The following is a 26,424-nucleotide window of genomic DNA, read 5'->3' on the forward strand; positions in this document are numbered from 1 at the left end:
AACTGGTGAAAAGCAGCCAGAGTAGAAGCCAGTGTGGCATGGTTAAAGTCTCCAGATATAATAATGAAAGCCTCGGGGTTTTGTGTCTGAAGTCTTGCTGTGACTGTGTGTATTTTCTCACAGGCAGCTGTTGCGTCGGCCCTCGGAGGGATGTAAACACACACACAGATCACATGACTGAACTCCCGAGGTAGATAATATGGCCGCAAGCTAACAGCTAGCAGCTCCAGGTCCGGACGGCATACCGAAACTTTAACGGAGACGTGTCCAGGGTTACAGTATCTGTTGTTAACGTAGACAATGAGTCCCCCACCTCTGCTTTTTCCGCTGGCCTGCGTGTCCCTATCGGCTCTCACGGATGTGAAACCGCATAGGTCTACGTTAGCCTGCGGCGTTAGCTCGGTTAGCCACGTCTCCGTGAAGATAAACAAGCTGCACCGTAGCTGCACGTAGACACCGTGCTTCATCTATTGCAAATTTAGAACCACCAGATAATGGAGGATGCACGTTTTTGGAACTATCTGGCTGTGACTAAAATATCTGAAACACTTGTGATGCAATAAATGACATAAAAGCTCCCTACCAAGAGTTTTCTAATATTTGATCATTTTACTGGTTATACATACTTTCCGGACTAATCAGACAGGAGAGTGTGCTTTCAGCCATCTGATAGCTTTGTCTTGTTTGTTTTGCTTTTTAAGTTTCGAAACTTAGTCAATAAACACTATGTTTTTAGGTTAATGTTCTGGTTTCATGGACGTTCCCTGCATGCAAAAAGATCATATCATGTATGATCTTTTTGAGGAGCTCACAGCAATCCCATAATTCAGCATGTCAGAGATCACTGCCAGAAGACACCTTGCACAGAAATGAGCAGTGTGTTTGGCAGAAAAGCATGAATTAACGTCCTGGAAAACATGATAGGCGGATACTTATTACCTTTCGGGCAGATGGTATCTCTTAGAGGGACTGTGTGAATTACATTTTTAAGTTGGGTTGTTTGGGATAATTTTGTATGGGGTAAACTCTGTGTTTAGTTCATTGGCCTCCCCATTCATTAGGTCTCAGTCTCACAGAACACCTTTGGAAAGCGCTTAAAGATCTGCTTAACTGATGTGATGCAATGACATGCTAGCATATGTTAGCAGATTATCAAAGAAGGTTCACCTTTAATACAGAACTGAGTCTTTCTGAAAGTAAGGAGCCATTCCTAATATAGTGGACACTGTGTGTAATAAATTTGAGCAGTGCAAAATAACTGATGGGAAGCATAGCAAGCATTGGTATGTTTTGTTTCATAGGTGTTTCTCTATTGCTGAAGACAGAGGCAGCTCACATAAGCAGCACAAGAAGCCTCTGTCTGCTGTTCCACAGCTGACTGTTTAAGTTGAACTCAGTTCTACAAGAAACAGTGGATGTCCCCAGGTGTGTGTCTCAGTTCAGCTCTGACACTCTTAATGAGATGAATTTGTTGCTTTTATATACTGTGTTCCCATGTTTGGCTGACAAAAATAAATAAATAAATAAATAAATAAATAAAGCCCAGTTCAATCTCAGTGAAGTTATAAAAAATATAGACCAGTTTTCTAATTTGCTTTGGTTTAATGTATGTGAAATATTAACTGCTTGCCTCAAAACAAATATGCGAATACTTTTTGCAAGCTTGCAATGCAAGCTTTTATTGCATTTTATGGAAATTTTGGTAAGGAAAGCAAATCTTGAACTCACAGTGAAAATGCAGGCTACAACATGATGGAGGAAATAAGCACGAGATATCTTCATGGTGTAAGTAGTGTTCATTTGGAGCATAATCACAGCATAATCCCTCTGCTGCCCTGCCTGTAACAAAAGGCTCAGTGAAGAGAGAGGCTTTCTCATCATTATTGCAATACTCAGTTTTAGACAGCAGATGTCTTTAATTTAGAGAAAAGACTACAGTTTTTATCATGAGTGGTATACACTGTATACTGCTAAATAAAGATATAACAGAGCAATGCAGCTAATGTCTTGTAAGAGAAACGGCAGGTTTTGGCACTTAAAGCACTGCCTTCATTTTTCATCCCTTGAGGTAATTAATACCTCAGTTATACAGTACTGACGGAGGGGGTGGCTGTGGCTCAGGCAGTAGAGGAGATAGAGTGGCAAGTTGGAGGTTTGAGTCCCACCACTTAGTTATGAAGTACTTAGAGCAGCATAAAGAATTACATGCATGTATGTGCCAATGGGTAAATGTGGCTTTTACTAAAATATGCTGTAAGTGTTAGAATTGAAGGTGATAGAAAACAGAGAAGCTCATTTGGTTAGCAGGAGAAAGATGCCCATTCAGGAAGTGCTGGGGATGCACCTGCTACTGAAATCAAACTCATGTCTGCACCTCATCAAAAGGTTCACACTATGATATCTGCAGAAAAATAAAGATTCAGATTGAAGATTGTTATTAGTGTATGTATAAAATACATACACCTGACGTGATCTTCTCAAACAATAATCCATACTTTGCATTTCAGAGCGAAACAGATTTTTCATTGCACAGCATTCATCTTATATGAAGGTAATTGTGTACAAAACACCTTAAAATATGATAATTTAAAAAATTGTTATAGATTTAAAAGACTCCTGCAGGGTTTCTGTTTGAAGTTGAGAGTTCTTGTTAAAAAGTCAATAAAATCTGAAAAGATTACAAAGAGACACAAATGAAAAAAACAACTACTGATTGCTGAACAAATAAATAAAATGAAAATGTATTTTTTTTATTCAGGTGGAGGAGGTCTAGAGTAGGAAGATGGAGACATAAAATACACATATGTGAACACATATGTTCATTGTTCGACATTTTCTTTTTGCATTGACTGCAAAGGTCCAGCATCATCATGCTTAAAAAAACAATCAATCAACTTACCAAGAAAATATCAGCACAACAATATTAAAAATACTTTATTTATCCTACATAGGATATTCTTTTGTTCAGCAGTTGAAATACTACTACTACTACTACGACTGCTAAAAAAATAAAAAGAAATAATAATAATAATAATAATAATAATAATAATAATAATAATAATAATAATAATAATAATGCTGATGATGATGATGTCAAGTACATTTTAAACATTAATTTAAATAATAATTAGTCGCAGCCTCGTATAAAATAGCTTTTAAACATAGCTGGCACACAATAAAATGCGGTAAAAACAAAACAAAACAAAACAAAACAAAACAAAACACTCACAGGATCTTGTTCTATGGTGAATACTGTTCAGAATTATACTTAAATACTTACTACATTTTAGGGACCTTTACGTGTTATAATCGTCGTAGTTTAGATGATATGTATTGATTTGCCATACACATCTGCACGTCTACTGCGTCTACAGTGCAGCACACGTGGAGCTGGCGGCGATACTGCTCCGATCCGCTGCGATTGCACTAGAGGAAATATTAAAATAAATAAATAAGCAGAAGAAGAAGAAGAAGACTCTAAGCCAATCAGAAAGCAATTTGCTGCTGCCTGGTGACCAGCTACCAATAGGAAGCGTGAATGTGAGCGCGGATAAACGGAATTGTTGTGTGTCGGCCTCGGTGATATTGTGTTTGGTGACAGTAATAAGAGTAATTGTTTCAGGGCCGTTAAATCCCCTCACAATGAGCCTGTCTCTGAGGTAAGCCGGTTTGTCGCAGTTATTCCAACATTCCTCAAACCAGCGCACAGAGCTATTCGCTAGCTCTTTCACATAAGAGGCGCTAGCATGTTAACTTTGCAACGCGTTTGCTGTGTTTGTTCGGGAGCGATAGTGCATAGGAATTAGCTGCAGCTACTAATCAGTGTAGAGTCGACGTTAGCTGCTTACTGTTTTTCTGTTTTTCGTTTCTTTGAATGTGACTTGGACGACTACAATGTACTGTACTATAGACCACATTTAGTTGCAAAACTACTGTTCAGATGCCACCCCTGTACGACTGCATAGCCACAGCACAAGGTCATCAGTAACAGTACAAAGGAGCGTTTTTTCTCATTTATTTTTTAAACAAATCAGCATTCTTGACCAACATAGTTGCTGATTCCGTTTTATTCAGTGCACATACACTTTTGTGTACGTGTAGTGGAATTGTAAGGGGAAAATCCTATATTAAATATTATAAATGGATAATCTTGTGTTGAATTGGCACAGAAAGGGGAAAAAGGACCAAAAACAAAGAAAATCTAACCGAGGAAAGTAGCTGTATCAGCGGTCAGCCAAACACTTCCGTGTTATGTGTATCTGACAATTAATGTTATAATGATACTACAGTCAATTTGTTTTGTTATGTTATTTTGTTATGTTGTTGATATTTAGATAAACAGGTGTCAGAGTATTACTCTATCATGTTGTTAAGTTGCTGATAAATCAGATATTATTGAATAAGTATTTGGTCGTAGATACTTCGTTAGATTGCTAACGATATATGCACTGAACTCTGCTTGTGTTGCAAACACAGAGCGTAGATACCTGTAAACTTCAGTCTGTAAATAGTTACAGATTTTAAGTTTGTTTTCTCAGGCTGGGTAAAACTGATCACAAGGCTGTGTACGTTGTCTAAACACTGAGTGCACTGCCTGCATATTTGTCTATTGTGTGTTTTGTCAGCCCTTTGCTTTTTAGCTAACCTTCTTCTGTAAAGCTGTGGTGTTCTGCCATACGCTGTACAACATACTCTGTATTGAAGCTTTAATTTGGGGTAACAGCAGATAAGTGTGTCACTTAAGTTAAAGAAAAATGTTTGCAATATGATGTGATGTGCAATACATTTGTGTATCACATGCTGCATCTGTCTCTCTCCAGAACGGAGCTCATGGCAGACAAAACCAAGCGTAAGAAGAGGAGAGAGCTCACTGAGGATCAGAAACATGAAATCAAAGAAGCATTTGAGTTGTTTGACACAGACAAAGACAAAGAAATTGACTACCACGAGCTGAAGGTGAGCACTGGATGATGAGAGGTAAACAAGTTTGACAGCTAAGAACAGTCCGGTGACGCAGTATTTAATCTGCTGTGTTTAGTATGTTAAAATGTGCAATATGTCTGTCATAATGAACTCAAAAAACAGTTTTTCCTCACATGTTTACATCTGCTGTACTGCTGTTGGAATACAGAAACATCTCACTGTCACAAACTGTCAACAGGTGGCAATGCGTGCACTCGGCTTTGAAGTGAAGAAAGTGGATGTTCTCAAGATCCTTAAGGATTATGACAGAGAGGGAAATGGGAAAATAACATTCGAGGACTTCAGCGAAGTTGGTAAGTTTGCTTTCCCTGTATGTGCCCCTGTGCAGACAGGGGCCGAGGGGAAGAAAATCTCTGACATCTTTAACTGAAGTGTTTCAGTAACTCTGATGCATGTTATGTATGGTTCTGCAGTGACTGATCGCATCCTAGAGCGAGATCCGAAAGAGGAGATCATGAAAGCCTTTAAGCTGTTTGATGATGACGAATCAGGAAAGATCAGTTTGAGGAACCTGAGACGTGTGGCGCGGGAACTTGGGGAGAATATCAGCGATGAAGAGCTCCGCAGCATGATCGAGGAGTTTGATACTGACGGAGATGGTGAAAGTAAGTCAGCACTTGCTCTTTTCTTCGACATTGATAATTATTGCTATACATTTAATCCCTAGAAGGGAAATGCGTTCAGTTTGTTTAAGTGAACAGGAGTGGATGAGCGGGACTTTTGTTTGTTTTGGTGTACGTACAAAAGAGGCGTATGAACACCATTTATAAGGTGCTCGTATGGAGACATATTTATCGTCAAGTAGTTTGGGAAAAATACATATCTTAATAGTTTTTTATCTTTACCGTTTACGACTCTGGCTACTGGCGCTCCTCTGAAAAAGAAAGCCTCAAATCTCAAAAAATTGTCTGTGGTTCTGTTAAGCGCTATTGAGTCTCTAAACTTACTTAATAATGACTTCATGAGATTTTAACCATTAGAGCAAAATTACTCATAACCATCTCACAGACGTACCATTATGTTCAGCTACTTTCAGGACCATTGATAATTACGTAGACTCTTTTTCTCCTATTAATCTTTGAGTTAAATGATGCAATTACTTCCTCCAAACTGTCAATGTATCCATTTTTTTCTACCCTGATTTTATGTTTTTTTTTCTGATTTTAAATATGAAATATACTCAAATTTTAGAGCCAGTTAGGGGTTACAGTGGGATTCAGCTGGTGGGGGGGGAACCCTTAAATTGGTTGTAATGGCTTAATGTGGGGAAAAGACTCATAACTCACAATAATTTCTACTGAGACCTTCAGTAGATTTTCTTATTGTAAAGGCTGTGATCAGCTGATCAGATGTACACAACTGAATTCAACCAGATGTTAGCAGATGTTTTATGAGTTGTCCTAGCTGATTTCCATCTTCTATGCTGATAGTAAACTATTTAAGCTGTCTTTTTCCTATACGGTATGAAGGTAGAATTAAGTCAGTGGATTTCAGCATCATCAGTGAAAATTCATGTGAATTTCTGCTACACTGAATGTAACCTCACACTGACCATGGACCCACAGCCAGTGTGCGCTAGTCACACACTGTTCTTTACTTTAAATCCATCACAGTACAGCAAACTAACTTGTTTACCTGCACTAACCTGCAGAGGATTTTCATGCAGCTTTTAAATAACACAACAGTTAGTCTATCTCAGTTTGATTTGCAGCATGTTTCACAATATGAAAAAACATAATGTCACATGTACAGACCTGATATCTGATTTAAAAACATGAGGACTGACATGTAAGCTTTTAAATACGCATAATCTGCATTTAAATCAAATACCACTGAGCAGTCCTTACCTTTAAATCTAAGCTCTCTTCTTCCTCTCCTGTCCTGTCTTTCTTGGCTTTCTAAACTTTTCCATCTTTCAGTGAAGTTAGCGCTCTTTCTTTTCTCTTCCCTGTGAAACCCAGCAGCTGGACCTGTAGGTAGCAACACACTGTGAGACAAACTGTACACAGTTTGTGTGTTTGTTGACCTGATAGAAACCTTGCATTTGAAATTACCTGACACAAATAGCTTGACCCAAATACATTAAAGCAAAAGTAATGAACCTGTTTTGAGTAAAAGTAAAAAGAAGTTGGAAAGATAAATACTGAAGTAGAGTAAAGATACCTGAAAATTGTACTTAAGCACAGTAACAAAGTATTTTTTACTTTGTTACTACTTCCTACTTTTGGAAGCTAGGTTGCACAGAGAGATGGGGGTGCTGGATTTAAATGCCTGCGTGTCAGGAAAATGTGAAGAAACAAGCGAAAAAGTAAATTAAGCAGCATCTGGCTGCATTTCAGTGATTTTGTAGACTGCAAAGCTTAGTGCAGAATTGATTAAATGGCTGAAGTGATACCCTTTCCATTTTCATTGTAGGGGGACAGAAGGTTTCAAACTGAATGGCAGAGATGTAGAAATGTCTGCATGTACCACTTTTTTTTTTTTTTTTTTTAAACCACTACAGTTTAAAACAAACCAACAAACAAAATACCCTTTGGGCAATTGGCTACCAGAACCTTTTCTGTAGTTTTATTCTTACAATTTAAGTCCAAAGAGTCCTGTTGACAGATTTCTTTCTTTGTCACGGCAGCTTTTTTTTTGTCATGTAAAAGAACAGTAAATTATGTAACATGTTTACACTGACAGAAAAAGGAGTTTCACAGCTCCAGCCCACTTAAGGTCAAAGTGGGCTGAACAGAGAAACTGTAGTCAAAATAAAAGAATTTAAATAAATGAGATAAAAAGATTACAAGAAATTCATATATACACATACATGCAAAAACGAAAGGTTTTTTTGTATTTTAGAGAACTGAAACTGACATTTTTAAAACTTTTTTTCTTTTGTGTTTGGTGCTCTCATTGACTGACTGGACTTGTTTACCCCCTTTCCAGTAAACCAGGAGGAGTTCCTTACAATTATGGGCGGGGAGTCCTGATGAGGGATTTCTCTGTTGCTGAGGACTTCTTGGTTGGATTGGTTGTCCAATTTGTGAGCAGTTAAGCGACTTGACTGTCAACAAGGACGCACAGCTTCCTCTGAAGCATCGCAGGTGGACAGAAGTTGTTTCATTGACCCTGAGGGTTGTACTTGAGTCATTCCATAAAAGCACTGAACTGTGTGACAGATTCAATGTCAGCCAAACTCATTTCTTATTGAAGGTGAAAGTTAAAGTATCAATATCATGCTAGTCTTTAAAATTAGCTAATTGTTGTTGAGTTTTTTTTGTTGGGTTTTCCCCCCCATGTTTTAACATCTTTGTTAAATATTTACGGTAATGTGTTTTGCAACCATTTCACACCTTTCTGTAATTAGATCCTGTAAAAAGATCTTTTCACTCTTTTATAAACACATTAATTTACTGTTGGGGAAAATATAGACAAATAGCAGTAAAATGTTGTTGCTTTTATCAGAAGTGTCTGTATATTGTAAAGGACACCTATTTCATACATGGCTATTTTGAATGGTTGTATTTCCAGTTTACTTGTGCATGTTCAAGTGTTCTATTTATTTTTGACACAATAAACTGGTTTCCCAGCAAGTCGCACCATTTTTACCATTTTACTTTCTCTGAGTGCTGGTAAGTGTGTCTCTGTTGTGCGACCTAGTTTGTAGTGATGGCCAAATGAAGCCTTGTGAAGTATTGAAGCTTTTATTGAAAAATGGTTCATTACTCGAACCTTTTCAACACAGTCATCTTTAGTGACATCTGGTGGCCTAAAATATGATGAACACCTTAAATCTACAACTTACAATGAACTGTATGGGCAGAAATCTGTGCCATCAGAAACTGAATTTGAATAATTTGAATTTGAATTGCTCAGATTGAATCTGAATTGTAACTTGAATAAATGCTTTTGAAAACTGAATTTGAATTAGTCTAATTTGAAATTGAATTTATGGTTTGAAAATGATCATCACTAAATTGAAATTGCATTTTATATTTTGAAAATGAATTGATTTGCTTTGAAACTGCATTTTATCCTTTAAAAATTCAGCTCTCGAATAATTTCAGTTTCACTTCTCACCATTCAGTTTCAGTTCTACAATTCAATTTCAGTTCCAAAATTCAGTTTTTTGGAACTTACATCCGGTTCAAGCGCAGATTAATAGAACTACGTTTTACTAGCGGACCGAAAGTGTTACTGACAGGAATCTACAGCATCTTGAGCTGAATTAAGACTTCAGAAGTCATTCGTCATGTCGAATGACCAGCGGATAAACTCTCAGGTTGGTAATAAATGTATTACATGTATAAGAACAAGCGTCATGTTAACAAATGATAGCTGTAAGGTAACTTTTATGCTTATTGTAGCTGTTAGCTAAAAACGCTAATTTAGCTTAGTTTGCCCTGAATTCAGCTTTGACAAACAAATATGATCGACTGTTTCTAGTAGAATTCCAGAGTTGTCATCTTGTACCCTCTCAGAGTGCCCCTCTGTATGCTTGCAGAGACCCCTACAGTAGGGAAACATGCAAAACAGTGCCCAAACCTTTGTGTTTTAGCTTTATGTCTTACACAGCATCCCAACTCTTTAGCTAACTTAATAACTTTAGCTAAAGTGAATAGTTAGTCTAATTCATTATTGCAGCATTACTGGGTCATCTCTGTTTGAAGTGATATATTATGATATACAACTATCATTGTGTTTAACTACCATAATAATTCTTAGGGTACTGAGTGCATGCTTAATTATAGGGCTGGGTATCGTCACTGATTTCTAGAATCGATTCAATTCCGATTCACAAGGTCCCGAATCGATTCGATCCACGATTCGATTTAATTCGATTCGATTCGATTTAAATCTGGGAAATTTTGACAGTCAGAGATATAATTCAGATCAGGACATTTACATATTTTTGTATCTATAAAAAGGAAGCTGACACTCTCAAGACTTTATCCAAGCACTGAAAAAAAGGGACTGGCCATCTCTTGGATTTATGTAAGCATCTTGCATGTATTTAACACAATTGCCTCATGTTTTAAAGTTAAATGTAACTATATAGTGTAAAAACTACATGATATGCAGAAAGGGTGTATTAAATTGTTCATATCATGTTCAGGTGAAGTAAGTCAATAAGATAGCAACGTTAAATCTCGTGAAACCACGCGTGATTTCATCTCGCGGGCTTTGGATCGTGGTTTAAAAAAGGCATCCATCTCAGTCAAGTCGAGCAGCCAACTCTACGTTTTTGGTATGTCTTGATTTTTTGAATTAATATTTACCATATTTCAGCCAAATGTAGTTAAACGTCTAGAGTGTCGCCATGTAACATGCTAAAAAAGAGCCGTTAGCTTATTTGCTGTTTTATCTGTTGTCAAAGAATTGGCGCTTTTTCATTTGAATTTGTCTTTGGCACAAGAGCCGTAATATCACATTAAACCTAATTACGAGGCACTCATAACATAATTTGTGTGTGAATAGATTTGCCAACTGACTCTTCAGTTACATTGTGTATTTACTGCACCGTGGTGTTAGTGAGATTTTGGACATTGAACAGCTTTAGCTAATATCATCAGCGGCATTATGCTAGCTTACATCCCTACCCCTCATGCCCTCACCTGCTGTCCTTTTGTTTTTGTTTTTGTTTTTTTTTTGCTGCACATTGAGAGACCACATCTATTCTGCATTTCACCAGGAGTCAGCTGATGGATTGTGGGTTCAAGGTGTTATGGTAAGAAAGTATATTCTATTTTCGTTTCTGTAACTTAATTATAATGGGTTTTTTATAATTATTAGGTGCATGCATACTCACCCTATTAATACAACTGAGAAATCCAAAATCTGCCATAGGTTTAACTTATACCTGTATGTATTGCCAGAAAGGTGATTACTGGACTCGCATTAATGCACACTTGAACTGAAATGAGGTTGTAACTTGTGGGTTGTTGGGTTGCAAATCAGAAACAAACATCTTTGGATTTTTTTTAATCCCATAAGATCTGGAAACACAGTTTTTATTCAACAAAACATTACTGATTAACCAAGCACAGTGCCTGCTGTTATTTCAAAATAATTTTATGTCATTTCAGATAAAATGCAGCATTCCAGTGCATCCCAACCATGCCTTTACAGTCAAGGTTTCTGACGGAGCTGAGTTTCTCTCTGACAGTCTGCTGAAAGTGTTTGCAAAGTGATCGGGGGAACAGGGCACAAAGCTAAAGGATGTAGCTGCCATTATGACAGTAAGAACTTTAAAATTCTTTAACTACAAAGTGTATATGTATTGCATTAGGTCAGTAAAATTTTTATGCTACATCCATTGAAACAGTCAACTATTACCTGTGAGTAATGATTCCACTAAAAGGATGCCATAATTTTCGTCATGCATTTACTGGCCCACTGAGAAAAATTTATCTTTTTTTAAAAATAAATGTTCTGGAAACTATATATCCATAAAGTTGATGTCAAACAGGAACTTTTGATATTGCTTTGTAGATGCTGGTGTTGCATGTTGACTGGTTTAAAAAGTCAAGAGTTTTTGTCTGGGATCATTTTCTTCTGTGCTACTGAAAAGTTCACAAATCTCTGTTTTCTTTGTTATAATAGTCAAGGATGACATTAATGCTCGGAGTCCCTCATCAAAGTGCTCCGCATCTGTGTGAAAGACAATTGCAACATCTTGGTGCAGGAGTTCATGGTGAGTGTTTTATGAGTAGATTGTGGATTTGCAACCTTTAAAAATGCATTTAGTTATCCACTTGATCCTCATTGGACTGGTTAGGACCAGTAGTCCTCTTTAATAATTTGAAGTTCATATGAGGCCTGGTAGTGAACTTGGCCGCCGGCCCTTGAGGCCCCACCCCCACCCCTGTATTAGGGGTCACATCAGTGTGAAAAAACTTTAAATTTGTCATTCTAATGAACAAAGGAAAATCCCACCAGTATTTACATTAGCTTTTGTTTGGAAAAAAAAAAAAAAAAAAAAAAAGACCAACTGACCAACAGCTAACCAAATTGTGGGGCTGAAAGTCTAAATTCTAACATCTTCTGAGTGACATAGCCTGGATTTCTGATGGGCCGGTGTCTTTCTAACAAAAACTAATGTAAAGCATTTGAAATTATTATGTTTTTCACCCTCTCTTAGAAACTCTGTTAGACCATGAATGGCAGCATGGCAGGCCACTCTTTGGCTATAGCTATTTACTATGTTGCTTGCATTGGTTTAAATTACTCTAACATTAGAACTGGTAGATTCAAAAGAGATGAGTTTAAAAAGGAATCTTAAAGAAATGTTTTGTGTTTAACCAGGACTTGACTGAGGCCACTGCACAGATTGAGAAAACCACAATGAACATCTGTCTCCAGAGATGCGCCAGGCAATGACTTTTCTGATGTTGTTCTTCAAGATCTGGATAACGTGACCTTTGCAGTAGCCATGCTGTTTGGACCTTTTTTATTCCTTCAACATGAGTTACCCATCACAACTCTGCTACACTTTTGAGGTGATTCAATGGGTGGTAATGGAGTTGGATGCAACTCAGCTCTCAAGAAAAGCTCACAACTAAGACAAAACTGCTCCTGCAACGAAGCTCACTGTTATGCATGTGAGGTGACCAGCTCTAGGTGAGAGGACATTTAAATCTCACACTTGTTCTGCTGCATTTTTGAAGCTCAATTCCAGGAACGGATCGCAGGGTTCATTTTTATATACTCTGCAACTGCCATGAGGACGAGCTGTTTTTTGTTGTTGTTTGTTTTTCCTTTTGCTCTGTACAAGTTCTCTGTCTGTTTGGCAGCATTTTTAAATTTCTCTTTGTATTTTTTCTTTCTTTTACTAGTGAAGAGATGTAGCGTGAACAGTTATACAGTCTAAATATCCCATATGGGCCGTGTGAAATGGTATTTTCAGTTTCATTCAGTTGAAGTAAAGAACGTTGAATATTTCTAAGTGTGCTGTTTTGAACCAAGATGTCACAGTATGATCAGTGCTGTAATTTTTGACAGTCACTGTATCAATGTTATTTTTGCGTCTCTTGAATAAAGTTTTTGACCTGCAAGTGCTAATTTCTTTAGTTATTGGGGTAAAATGGGTAGTGTTAATAGGAAGGTGTTTGCCAATTCAGTAACCTAATTTAATGTTAATGGAAACTAACATTACCTCAAATTGTTTAGTCATAATTGTTGTTTAACTGAATCTTGATGTCAGAGGCCTTAAATAGAATGTTTTGTATTGTTCTTTCCCAACATTTTTCAAAAGAAACAGTCTAATTTCTTTGCTGCGATTGATTCCAGAGAACACGGAAGAACTGACATTATTTAACTGTTGATTTATATAGATTCAGTAGAGGAGTAATGTCAGTTTAATTCTTTACCTACTGCAGTGAAATTAGACATGTTGTTTTGAAAGGTTACTGGTGGATGCCAGCAACCATCTTGGAAGAGAACAATACAATCTGTTATAAGGCCTCCATTTGAAAATTGTGTATTTGATACTAGAATATAATAGCAAAATGTAATTTGAAGATAACATGTAGTATTTAAGTGACCAAGTAGTATTGGGTAAAAGTTATTGAATCGTGTTGGGATAACGTGAGAAAATTGTGAAGGATTAAAATATTCCAAGAGCTCAAATTACTTCATCAAAACATGTTTAAGTCACATTTTATCAACACAAATTGCACAGGTTTATTGAACATGAATAAATTGTGTTAATTTAACTCAATGGTTTAAGTTGCTGCCAAAGCAAAACATCTGTGTGCAACAAATGTCCACCATTGAATTAAGTAAATCCAACAACATATTTTTTTCAGTGAGGTGTGAGCATCACAGCAGATGCCTTTGTGTCAAAGTAGCTGAAGATAAAACACAGAAAAACATGTAGGTGATTTTCCTGGCCTGGGATTTTATAAAAATATTCTGCAGTACATCAAAAACGAAAGAAAACCATTAATTAATCAACATTACCTCTGACGTTACAGCGGTTTTATTAGAGACATGGCTAAGCATTTTGCATTTTGAATAATTTTAAAAAGTTTCAATTTGTTCAGTATTGAACAGCAGAAATGAGGTTTTCTTTTCGGAAGAATGTAAAAGGGGAAAAAACAGCGGCCGACAGCGCTGTAAGCAACAGTAGACTTGTGTAACAAGCAAGCGAATAATGAAGAAAGCGAAACTGTTCGAGAGAGGGGGGGGGGGGGGGGAGAGGGGGAGGGAGAGAGAGAGCTGCGCATCGCAATGGAAGCAAAACAGTAAAAGAGTGAATTCATGACGATGTTTATGTGAAGCGTTTGGATCTTCTTTTGCTGCTGATTCGGTCAATATTGTTTGGAGAGAGATCAAACTAACAGCCTTAGAATCAGCGCATAAAGGGCGTGAACACAAAGCGCGGACCCGGATCAGCGAGCTGTCGGCTTTCAGCCCCGACTGTGAGAAAGGCGACATCTAACTGATTCTGATCCGCGGGTCGCGCTGTGTGTTTAAGTCTATGTGCAGAATCCCTGTACCTGCTCTCATTTACTGTTTGGTGGTTCTTGAAATTTTGTGAGATGTCACCAGAGATTCTGGCATTTCGGACAAAATAAATTTATATTAAAAAATCGATTCAGGATTTTAATTAATCGATTTTACGTTATCCAAGCCAGAATCGATTTTAATCGATGAATCTATTATAAAAACCCACCCCTACTTAATTAGATTTTTTTTTTTTTTTTTTTAAAGCATACTGCTCCATTAATGTGTTTGACAGGCTGAAGTTGTCGGGTCACCTCCTAAATCGACCATCTTTTACAGGTGTTTTGTGCCAGAAATGGAGTGTCCACTGAAGACTGAAGATACTGAATCTCTACGCCTTGCCATTGATCCCTCTTGTGCCTTCATCTAGACAAGAGACATTAACTTAACCACTCTCATATGCTCTGTACCTACATCACCTTCCCTGACAGTTGTAGCTTGGCTCATCTGAGGGTGAAATTATAAGAATGTGTTATTTTGCAAAGTGCTCTCTAGGGTTCCTAAATAAAATATGGCATTGAGGTCATTTCTTTTGAATTAAGCCCTTCTTCTGAAATATAAGAACCTCTCCTGGTTTTAATGGCACTTTGGATTTCCTTACTTTCTGTTCCACTCCCAACCCCAAATAGATGCTGACAAGCTGCCACAGTAACATGGAAGAGGGAAAGAAGTTGGAAAGGACTACTACAAATAAACCTAATGCCTAACAATGTAAAATAATAATAATAATAAAGATGAAGTAACAAGTTTTTAGTATTTTGTTTATTCCAAATGATCATCCAGATGTCTGTGACATGTGATGACAAACACCATAATGGAAGGCCTTAGTCATCACATGCTTAAACTCATATATTTTTGCATATGCTGAACAGGCAGTCAGACATGCTGTAACTGTGGGGTAGAAAACAGCATGAACACCATATGGCAGGGGTCTCAAACTCCAGTCCTCGAGGGCATGGAAAAGTTGCATGACACTGGCCCTTGAGGAGTGGAGTTTGAGACCCCTGCCGTATGGAATATGACAGGTGTGGTTGAACTGCATGAAGACTCTGAAGTTAATCTTCTCTTCTGGCAGGACAGGAATGTGGCCTTGTCCTGTGAGCCACTGTAAGGATGTACTTAGAGTAGAACTGGACTGTCACCGGCCTCAGGCTCTTCACCCTTTTCAAAGACAAAGCAGTCATTTAGATAAAATATTAGATATTGTTTACCTGTAAATGCACAAAGTAAATTTTGAAATGTAATTATTGTCAAGAGTGAACAAGCACTGATAGTGTAATCTACAGCTGTGGCCAAACGTTTAGAGAATGAGAAGTGTTGTTTGCTTATTTACAAAGTTTGCTGTTTCAGTGATAGTTGTATATCATATTATATCACTTCAAACAGAGGTGACCCAGTAATGCTGCACTAATGAATTAGACTAACTATTCACTTTAGCTAAAGTTATTAAGTTAGCTAAAGAGTTGGGATGCTGTGTAAGACATAAATAAAGCTAAAATACAAAGGTTTGGGCCCCGTTTTGCATGTTTCCCTACTGTAGGGGTCTCTGCAAGCATACAGAGGGGGTACTCTGAGAGGGTACAAGATGACAACTTTGGAATTCTACTAGGAACAGTCGATCATATTTGTTTGTCAAAGCTGAATTCAGGGCAAACTACGCTAAATTAGCGTTTTTAGCTAACAGCTACAATAAGCATAAAAGTTACCTTACGGCTATCATTTGTTAACATGACGCTTGTTCTTATGCATGTAATACATTTAATACCAACCTGAGAGTTTATCCGCTGGTCATTCGACATGACGAATGACTTCTGAAGTCTTACTTCAGCTCAAGATGCTGTAGATTCCCGTCAGTAACACTTTCGGTCCGCTGGTAAAACGTAGTTCTATTAATCTGCGCTTGAACCGGAACCGGATGTAAGTTCCAAAAAACTGACTTTTGGAACTGAAATTGAATTGTAGAACTGAAACTGAATGGTGAGAAGTGAAACTGAAATTATTCGAGAGCTGAATTTTTAAAGAATAAAATGCAGTTTCAAAGCAAATCAATTCATTTTCAAAATATAAAATGCAATTTCAATTTAGTGATGATCATTTTCAAACCATAAATTCAATTTCAAATTAGACTAATTCAAATTCAGTTTTCAAAAGCATTTATTCAAGTTACAATTCAGATTCAATCTGAGCAATTCAAATTCAAATTGAACTTATTCAAATTCAGTTTCTGATGGCACAGGCTTATATTATAACTTATACTATAACTTCTATAATTATAGCTATAGTATGTGTACTTCTTATGTACATTTTAGACCTGGGAGCAGAACTGCTGATAAACTGTTTTTATTTAGGAATAGGCAGAGCGTCCACTCTTCCTGGCTTTATGTCTGTAATTATGTCACACACTGGTTTGCTGTCACACAAAATCACCACCAAAACAGCATAAATCCCACCAATGATTCAATTCCTTAAAAGCCACTAAATCAAGTACTGAAGCAGTCGCATGGCAATTGAAGCTTTGATCACGTCATTGATCATGTGACTCTTTCAGACAAACAAAGCCTCGACACAGTGTTTCTGAAGCAGTGTGTTGATTTATTTATTTTTGACACATGAGCTTCAGCTTCAAACGCGCCATCACTTCTAGTTTGCGTTCGTATTCTCTGCCATTTCCTCGTTATAAAAACCTTTTCTTCTGTTTTGTGGCCAGGCACAGGCATAGTACTTTTTCTTTGGTCTTAACCTAGAATTTAGTGTGTTCTTCTTTTTCCCGGAGGAGTGGGGTTTTTGTTTCTTGTTTTGGCCTTGGAGACCCTGAAAATTAATATGCTTCCTTTTCCCCTCCTAATTAAGTTAACAGTGTAAAGAATTTGTAAATTGTTTTTTTGGAAATTGTAAAATCTTTGACACTGTTTGTAGTCTGAGCTTATATAGCTCGTGCTGTTGCCCTTGTTGTGTTGCACCCCTCATGAACCCTAGACTTTGCTTCATAGTTGAGTGATGCCTTACTCAATAAGGGGGGACATAAGGGTATCGGCCCTCTGCCGGGGTCTCTCTAAACATGTTTTAGATTATCCTGTGGGCTCGGTTGTTCAGTCCAGGTCATACGGTACAGAAAGTGGACTCCATTTTCTTAATTTTGGTTGTTTTGCAACTATTTTTGATCTTCTCACTGGGTACCAATTTATGGTTGACAAGCCATTAGCCAATAAGCATGCAGTTTCAGTCAGAGCTGACCCTGTTCATCGCATCTGGTTTCGAAACACCAAAATGATGTCCTGCCAGCTATATCCATACTATATACTGTAATGTGACTGTGATGAGCTTTGAACTCTTCTTCACTGATCCAACATGAATGACTGATATGAGGTGTGCATGACTGCACAACCAGTGAGACTGTGGGTCTTGATTAAAAGGAAGCAGTGGATATTTAACGTGTGTGAGCAGGGAGCAGGATGTTACATGCTTCAGCTGTGCCCTCCTCTGGAGGGTGGGTGTTGTTCAGCTGCTTAGGGCTGCCAGTAACAGTGAGGGGATTGGTTGTTCCTAAATTAAGAGTGGAGGCTTGTTGCATCACTCGACTTCCAACCAGGGCCACCTAACTTCATAGTTGAGTGATGCCTTACTCAATTATGTAGAGACTTGCTGTGGGATTTAGGAGGGATTTCACTGTGTTCAACTGAAAAAAAGCATTTTCCCTGCATTTTCTGTGGTTGTTTTAATCACCAGTTATTGCAATACTGTTATTGCTCACGAAAGATGACTAATAAAAACAAATTTCTATGTAGCAAAAATAAAGGGCATGTCTACTTATTTTTTATGTAGTTAAATATGGACTAAAAAGGCGAGGCTTGTGGAGTGGGTACTGAAGACTGTTTCACTCTGGAAATTAAGCATGACATTTTGAGCATCGATTGTTAATCTCTTAACAGTTTATTTCTTTTTTAACCTCTCAGCCTTAAAATGCTCAGGGGGCAGGCGTGGACACCCAAATAAGTGGTTTTTAAAATTTAAGTTTTCTGACATTTAGTGGGAAGTCCTCCTTTATTAGCAGCATATGTGATAGCATGGGATATCAAATATCTCCTGTGTCTGTGCTCATGGGAGTGGAGCTGAAAAAGATGGCACAGTCCCTTGTGGAGCTCCTGTATGCACATCAGACATTTACTTGCATACTGTGCAGCTTATCTCTTTAGCAGCGGGATGGTGTGGGGTGTACTTAGGTTTTCACAGGACTCTGTAGTCCTGTGAAAACTTTCCAAATGGCTGCATAGTAATATTCAAGGTCATGTTAGTTACACTAAATTAGGGCACGCCTTTGCCTCGTGTACATTGCCTCGTAGTGGAAAAAAAATGACATTCAAAATTAATGGTACACAATATAATTGATACACACTAGTATAGCAAAACCACAAATTACTACAAAAAACAGAGTATTTGATACCAGTTACTTAAAATAATATGTAAATCCAATCGGTCTCCTGGCTCGGCAGTTATGAATAAAGCAAACAAAGTGTTTGCTGTATGTTAATGTCTCCACCTGCGGACAGAATGCACACTTGCATGCAGTAGTTTTGAACCAAGCTTGTACAGCCTTCCTGCTTTACTTCGACTGCCCACAAGATGGAGTGATGTGTGACAGCACATTATGCACCTGATCACTGCATGCACTCTGTGTCCTTCAGGTCTTTGTGAGCACTACTTCTGGTAAAGTTTACATTTTAATTTTATTATTTTATGTTAAAATTGAAATAAAAAAAAGAGGACCGTGGATAAAAGTACAGTAAAATTTTAGTTGAGTGTGATTTACAAACTGCAAATGATGTCACAGCATAAAGCCACTAAGCTCATGTTTAAAACAATAAAGGACACCTTCCATACAGACTATAAAAAATAGATACTGCTAAGAAATCTCATCTCATAATGTGATGTATGTGATGAAATAATAACGCCAGTTAGTCAAGGCCTTTGTCACACACTGCACTTGTGATGCAGAATACTGCCCACAGAGCTTTTCGGCGAATCCTCATGAACTCCGTCACTTGACGCCCCACAGGCTTCTACATATTGGTTTGGATGAAGGCATCTGGATCGCATTGCTTTACACTTCATCTGTCCCAGCCCCCATCAAGTACTCAGATGTTTAAGATGATTGGGGTTGAATAACCCAGTTTGCTTTGGTACTACCCTGTGCCAATGAGTAAATGAGTCTGTGGTTTTTCTCTTGAGCAGTAGAGTTGAATTCTGTAAATGGGATAAATGTTAGTGATGCTGTAAAAGGCTGAGAAACAAAGTATTGTATGTATGTACATGACTAGGCTGAAAGTCATCACTAATGTTGATTATATGAACGTGCATGTGGTTATTACAGTGAGGCCCTGAGCTTAGCCTTCCTCTGGTACATGCTCAGCTGTCACGTCCCGGACTGGAGCAGCACATGCTCTAGAAATAACCCAACCCAGTTCCTTCCTAGTTACAACCTCAAAGTCGCCCCCTGTGGTTTCCACTACATGACTTTCCACACTCACTCTCTTGTATTACTAGTAGTAATCTGTGCTGATGAGAATTCTACAAATGCATCAGATGGCAGACCAAGATCTTATTGCTCTGTGATTGGGGGTAAAAACATAGGTTACCTGTGGTTCCACATGTAGATGGGCTAATTGGCTTGGTTAAAAGGCTTTCTGGTTTCTATGAACAGTCCTTTTGCAGTTGATGGTTTAATCATGTCTTCCTTGAATTCATCTAAATAATCTGTGAAGTGAGAAAACCATCTGCTAAAATGTAATCTAGAAATAATTTGATGGGATCAAATAATTTAGGTCTTTATTCAGGTATTAACTGCATTTGTACAAAGAAAAAAAAAGTCTTAGACAATAATGGTGGGCCATACAATATTATTACCAAGGAATAAACAAATGGGCCTCTTGCACAGAATTCTGTGGTTTTATCTTATCTACTTTGTCATAATGGTTAAAAACAGATGATTTGTATGGGACACATCAGTGAGACTAACATGCTAGGATTGTTTTGAGGACTCAAAAAAGGTCCTTCGCCAGATGCTCCTCCATTATTGTCTAGTATTTGGTTGTACGGAAATAAACTGTGTGGCTGTTCAGTTCAGTTGCTTCAGGTGCTCTGCTGGGCTCTTCTTCCCTTGGTTCCATCAAGATCGCCAGAGGTCTCTGTTATACAACAGCCACAGAAATCTGATGTTCATCTGGGTGTCATGAGATACCATCAAAAGAGTAAGCAACTGGACTGAAACACTGGAAAATCAGTGGCTTACTGCAAAAACATGAAACATGTCTGCAATGGATGATATTCTTCTGAGCTAATACTTTATGAATCTTTCTTGTTCCTGTGATGGATTTCAATGGTTGCACGAGTATAGTGTCATAAAATATAATGATAATCTAGTGTAAGTGTCTGCCATCCACAATGTCCTCACCTCTCAGCACAACGGGGTCTGCACATCTCTTCACTGTCGCCCCAATGCCATCTGGGGCACCCTTGCCATGGGATGTAGGGAATTCCATGTTGCATTCTTGAATCTCAGTTGGAGGAAGGACAGCAAAACTGTTTGCTTTGACCATTATATCTTTCAGGACATGATCCATGTCAGTCCATATGGCTGCTGCATCCTGGTGCTTGGACTGAAGTTGTGAAGAATCCTACCTTTTCATGTTTGGTGTAAAACATGCCCGTGTGAAGTGTTATCTGTAGGTTTTGTCCATAATGGCATAGTTGTATTTCTGAGCTGAATTTGCATTTCCAGGCCTCAGAAGTCAACATGCACAATAACTGTTGTTTCATTGCAACTTCTTATGTTTCTGTACTCCTCATGTTTGATTTTGAAGTAGGTGGACATGGGCGGTTGTTTCACTTCTTAATTTGTCTTGGTTGAGAACCATAAACTCTGACAGAGTACCACTATGTTTCTGAAGTTTGGTGTGAAAGTGAGCTCCATCTTCTATTTGCCTTTGAATGCTTTAATCTCTTTGTAATGCATTTTTTCAAGCTATGTATCTTAATGATTCACCAGCAAGTAGCTGCCTACTACTGCTCGGTTCCTCAAAACTGATGTTTAAAGGAGTCTGTGGGTTTATGTTTACATACTGCTGGACTTGTTGATTTTTTCCCTTCAGATCACCAATGTTCTTTAATTTTTCCTCTTAAATTCCATTTCTCCATCTTTCTCTTTCCTTTCTGAGCTTTGACTGGCTGTTAATTTTCTTTCTCATTTTTTGATACTCCCTGATCATACTTCCCTTCTTCTACTAAAAAGTTAAGTTTTGCCATTCTAGCCTGAAATTGACCATTTTATACTTACTAGAAATTTTTCTGACACGTATTTATCCTTAAGTGTTATTTATATGCATATATACAGATTATGTATTAAGCAACAGATGCTATTACAATGAGACTGTAAAGCTAAATTATACTTTTGTTGTATAAACATTGCCTTGGTTTGCCTTTTAGTTAACTGGGTTAAGACTTTTATGCATGTTTTTAGCCCAATAATAAGGTTTTATCTGGGGGACATGTTTTGTCCATTATTTTGAGAATCGCTCAGCTACATTTGGTTTCAAAACACTTTAAAGACAATGGATTCAGTGAAAAGTCAGAAATTATTGACATTCAATCACTAAAACTAATTTTTCAAGAATGCAAGTAAGTATCTGTTTTCTGGCATCTTAATAAAATGTTTTTAAAAAGCCAAATATTTTTACTTTACTTTTTTCAACTTTTTTTTTAAAACAGCATGGATAACGACTATAATTATATTTTAATATTAAAAATATCCTTTTGATTAAACCAGTCAATTAACCATTACAGATAGATTTTTTTTAATTTTATTTTTTAAAAAGGAGTTTGGTAATTATCAATACTTTTAATTTAAGGCAGCTGTGGAATAAGCCTTACTTTCTGTATTTGCAGGAAAATACTGAAAATGTCAAATATTGTTAATTACACAGGTTGACCACCAGAGGGAACAACAAGATTTCTTGTTCTTAACCAAAAATGTCAGTGTTATTATGTATCTTAATTATAATTCACGTCTCACAAAAATTTATCTTTTTTTTTTTTTTAAAGAAGCTGGTTGAGTGACTATTTTCAGACAGTCCCTTAGTTGTATGACCTAGACATGCACCTCATGGGGGTTGACTTAAAATGCACTTCATGAAATGTAACAGGAATGCCTCCTTAACTGTGGTGTCTCTAGCTGTTTGTGTCCAAAACAGAGGGTAATCTTAAAGAGGTGCTTGTAATCAAGTCCCAGTCCAAAGATAACTACAGTTTTTCATCACTTCTTGTGAGCTATGTTTACTGTTCACTCAGATTTTGTTGTTATGCAAAGTACATAAAAATATCGTGGTAATTTTTAAAAACTTCAATATCCAAAGTTATTCCTATTCATGAGAAACCATCTAATAAATTCACAAAAATGTATCAGCAAGGATATCTCAACATTTTATATTTTTCAAACATTTTCAAAATAATGATTCTACAATACTTTAATTTTGGTGATAAATGGCAGACAAATATTAACAAATATTTTACTAAATAAAATATTTGTTAATATTTGTTTACTAAATAAAATATTTGTTTGGAATAATTCTTTGTTTAGTTGGGTTTGTGTATATCTGTTTGGACAAAACCAGACCAATATTTAAATTTGTATGTCAAATGCTTCAAAACTGCTTCAAAACTGATGGGAAACAGTGCCAGAGTTCAGATCTGGTGCCCACCTGTCAGTCATTAGGCGAGCTATCCCAAATATGTGACAACAGTTACCCTCTAACCCTGACAGGGGAACATGGGAGGAAAGACCACTGGACTGTTTACTGTTGTGCTTGGTTATATCTGTGTGATGGCTGCACTTACAGCCACACAGTGGTAATATCACCATGTTAGTGTAGAGGCTTATAAGTAACCTTGCATTCACATTTCTTTCTTTAAATATAGGAATTTATTTACAGGACAATAAATAACTGGTTTTGGTTTAGTTAATTCACATATCCACATAACACTGCATTCTAAAATAAGTGCGCACATTTTAGTTTACACTGTTATGTATGATTAATCTTTTGTTTTCTGAGTTACCTTAGTTGCAGCTGTTCCAGTCCCTTGATTAAGGAGCCAAGAGGTGGAAAAGGGGCGGAGCGAGCTTTGAAGGAAGACTACAAATTGGTTCATACCATAATTCAGGACCATGGGGGGGAATTGGAGTTGATTATGTTTGGTTTAGTTAGGTTTTGTGTGTTTTACCCCTTCTCCTGTTTTTGTGGGCTGATCAGCCACTATTTAAGTTTCCCCTTTGTCTCATTAAGTGAGGTCAGGTTGTTTGAGTTATCAACTTTGAGTAGAGTTTTGTTAGTTTGACCTCTTTTATGGGCCCAAGATTTTGATTCTTTTTGCATGAGTTAACCAATTATGTTTTTTGGGTTAAATAAAAAAAAAATTTTTTTGGACTTTAACCTGTGCCTAAGTTTCCTTCACTGCTCGGTCCATCACAAGTGGTGTCAGGAGTGGGATCAGCAGTTGAAGGCACAGGATTTTTTTTCTCTCTTTTTCCCCTCTTCACTTATCAAGCCATGCACAGAATGGGAAGGAGTGGCAGAGGAGCAAAAGGAGATTGTCAAAACCAGCCAGTTGGAGTTGTAGAGCAAGTAGAAGGAGGAGAGGAAAATGGAGCCTCTGGAGGGGTGGATAGTACTGAGAGCCAAGGTAAGGAGCCGACAATGTCAGAACTGATTTCCATGCTTCGTTCTCATATGGGTCAGCAGGAGGCCCAGGAAGCAAGAAGAAGGGAGGAGTTTACCCGCCAGGAACAGCGCTTTAGAGCACTGCAACATCAGTTTCAGCTGTTGCAGGTTGCAAGCTCGTACCTCCCCGGTCCCTGAGCCTCAAATGGAGGAACCTGAACAACCAGAGGTAGAGTCCTTTGAAGAGGAGGATCCTCCCTGTGCTGGCTCCAGTAATGAGCAAATACATCCTCAATCAGGTCAGTCTCGCTTTTATGAACCCAGGCTGGAAAAATTGACAGAGGAGGATGATATTGAACATTTTTTAACAACATTTGAACGCATGGCTGTAGTTTGCCGGTGGCAAAAAATGGACTGGGTTTTTCATCTGATTCCTTTACTCACTGGCAAAGCAAGAGGTGCGTATGTTCATATGGATATGGATGACTCTCTAGACTATGACAAAATTAAAGCAGCTATCCTTCAAAAATATGACATTAATCCTGAGACACATAGACTGAGATTCCGTTCACTGGAGGTAAAACCTGATGAGAATCCAAAAGAACTATATGCAAGATTGAAAGAGTTATATGAGAAGTGGGTGAAGCCAAAGGGAAAAACGGTGCATGAGGTTAGTGAAATATTAATTTTAGAACAATACTTGAGAATGCTGTCTCAAGTATTGGGGGTGATCGTGGCTCAGGGGGTTGGGAATCGCATCTGTAACCGGAAGGTCACCGGTTCGATTCCTGGGCTCTCTGTCCTGGTCGTTGTGTCCTTGGGCAAGACACTTTACCCTACTTGCCTACTGGTGTTGGCCAGAGGGGCCGATGGCGCGATTATGGCAGCCTTGCTTCTGTCAGTCTGCCCCAACTGTACAACTGTAGCTTGCCTCCACCAGTGTATGAATGTGAGAGTGAATGAATAGTGATATTGTAAAACGCTTTGGGTGCCTTGAAAAGCGCTATATAAATCCAATCCATTATTATTATTATTATTACTCTGCATGTAATCATTAGTTCTTATGAATCCTTGGGGCTTTTCCAAAGTGTGTCTTTGTGATTTGGCATTATATAAATAGAATTTGAACTGAAGGTAATTCAACAGAGGGATAAAGCATTTTAATTTCTTATTTCATAGCATAATCTCATCTAAATGTTTTTAAATAAATTGGCGGCACAGAACACCACTGTCCATCCTCGAAGCCAACAGACATGCTGGGTCTCCAACTCCAACACAGCACCCGAAGGACACAAAGGGAGGTACACAAATAAACACATAATTTTGCTGTGTGTTACACGCACAAAAGACCTAGGAGACAGCAGCCATTGGCAACAAGAGGGCTGAAGACCCAAGGCCACACATCTCGTTGACAACCATGCGCTCACCCCAGCAGAAGGAAGAGGGAGGCCATGTTCCTGCATTGTAACAGGAACATAAAGTGATAATATACCACTGAGAGAGCCAAAACCAAGTAATGGCCCCTGAGACAATATTTTTGTTATGTTTTCTGGACGTGTGAAGGCCATGAATTCACAAAATTGTTTGTTTAATGGTCTTAAATACCATATCTGTGTTTCATTTTGGGTGTGGTTTATGGCTCAGCTGGAGGATCAGGATCAGGGGACAGCGCCGAGGAAGGCTGGCTGGCACAGCTGATACCTGTCACGCTAACCACACCTTCCCCATTTCAGTACCTGCTGGGGCCTGGAGGTTCGAGCCCTGTGGTGTGAGCCGAGCTGGAGCAGAGGGCTGAAAAGCTGCACATACTGAGCTAAAAAATAAATACAAATCACTGCCGAGCACCAACTCCTCCTTTTTACACACACTTGCAAACAGCTTACTGAGAAACCAGAAACAGACTGTTCACCTTCAAATAAAAAGTTGGGCCTTTTCAGTTGCTTTTTATTTATTTGTTTTGTTTCTATGACTTTTCTACCTCAACTCACAAGTCGGGAAAACTCAAATCTTTTTCATGAACAGTTGGTTGTTCTAGACTATTGGAATAAATGGCATTTATGATTCTCCTGCGATGCGATATAATGCTAATACGGTTCTAGTCCTGGCTGGGACATTTCTGCATGGAGTTTGTATTCTCTTTGTGTGAACTTCCTACAGGCAGTCAGGTTTCTTCCCAGAGATATGCATGCTAGGTAAATGGTACTAAAAAGGAGGACAATTTTGCAACTATTTAATTATATAA

At 38.0% G+C, this 26,424-nt stretch overlaps 1 protein-coding gene and 2 long non-coding RNA genes across 5 annotated transcripts; 2 read left to right on the forward strand and 1 right to left on the reverse strand.

The window, feature by feature from the left end:
• The first annotated feature begins 3,509 nt into the window (after positions 1-3,509).
• On the forward strand, positions 3,510-8,561 carry cetn3 (centrin 3). Of its 2 annotated transcripts, XM_085280610.1 has the most exons (5): positions 3,510-3,659; positions 4,821-4,956; positions 5,162-5,276; positions 5,397-5,588; positions 7,915-8,561. In XM_085280610.1, exons 1-5 carry the CDS (start codon positions 3,643-3,645, stop codon positions 7,956-7,958), a joined length of 504 nt encoding a protein of 167 aa, XP_085136736.1. In that variant the 5' UTR covers positions 3,510-3,642; the 3' UTR covers positions 7,959-8,561. The 2 variants fall into 2 exon arrangements, with proteins under 2 accessions (XP_085136736.1, XP_085136735.1); XM_085280609.1 differs by lacking the exon at positions 3,510-3,659 and having other exon boundaries at positions 4,783-4,956.
• Positions 8,562-9,665: 1,104 nt separating this feature from the next.
• On the forward strand, positions 9,666-13,707 carry LOC146571427 (uncharacterized). Of its 2 annotated transcripts, XR_014893119.1 has the most exons (5): positions 9,666-10,216; positions 10,661-10,696; positions 11,055-11,207; positions 11,572-11,662; positions 12,274-13,707. It is a non-coding gene; the product is annotated as an uncharacterized LOC146571427 (long non-coding RNA). The 2 variants fall into 2 exon arrangements; XR_014893118.1 differs by having other exon boundaries at positions 9,703-10,696; positions 12,274-13,706.
• A 1,515-nt stretch (positions 13,708-15,222) lies between these two features.
• On the reverse strand, positions 15,223-16,382 carry LOC146571428 (uncharacterized). Its single transcript, XR_014893120.1, has 2 exons — positions 16,245-16,382; positions 15,223-15,636 (listed from the first exon to the last, which is right to left on the reverse strand). It is a non-coding gene; the product is annotated as an uncharacterized LOC146571428 (long non-coding RNA).
• Between the last annotated feature and the right edge of the window lie 10,042 nt (positions 16,383-26,424).

Source organism: Mchenga conophoros, linkage group LG7, assembly GCF_057382185.1.
Source record: "Mchenga conophoros isolate Kocher_MC1m ecotype Shallow Benthic linkage group LG7, M_conophoros_male_GT1.1, whole genome shotgun sequence".
NCBI lineage: Eukaryota > Metazoa > Chordata > Actinopteri > Cichliformes > Cichlidae > Mchenga > Mchenga conophoros.

What these genes read in the sequence shown, in the direction of transcription:
- cetn3 (XM_085280609.1), top strand. Translation starts at nt 4,798, where the DNA reads ATGCTGCATCTGTCTCTCTCCAGAACGGAGCTCATGGCAGACAAAACC. An exon ending in TTGACTACCACGAGCTGAAG is followed by an intron (nt 4,957 to 5,161) that starts GTGAGCACTGGA and finishes AACTGTCAACAG; the next exon opens with GTGGCAATGCGTGCACTCGG. An exon ending in TACTGACGGAGATGGTGAAA is followed by an intron (nt 5,589 to 7,914) that starts GTAAGTCAGCAC and finishes CCCCCTTTCCAG; the next exon opens with TAAACCAGGAGGAGTTCCTT.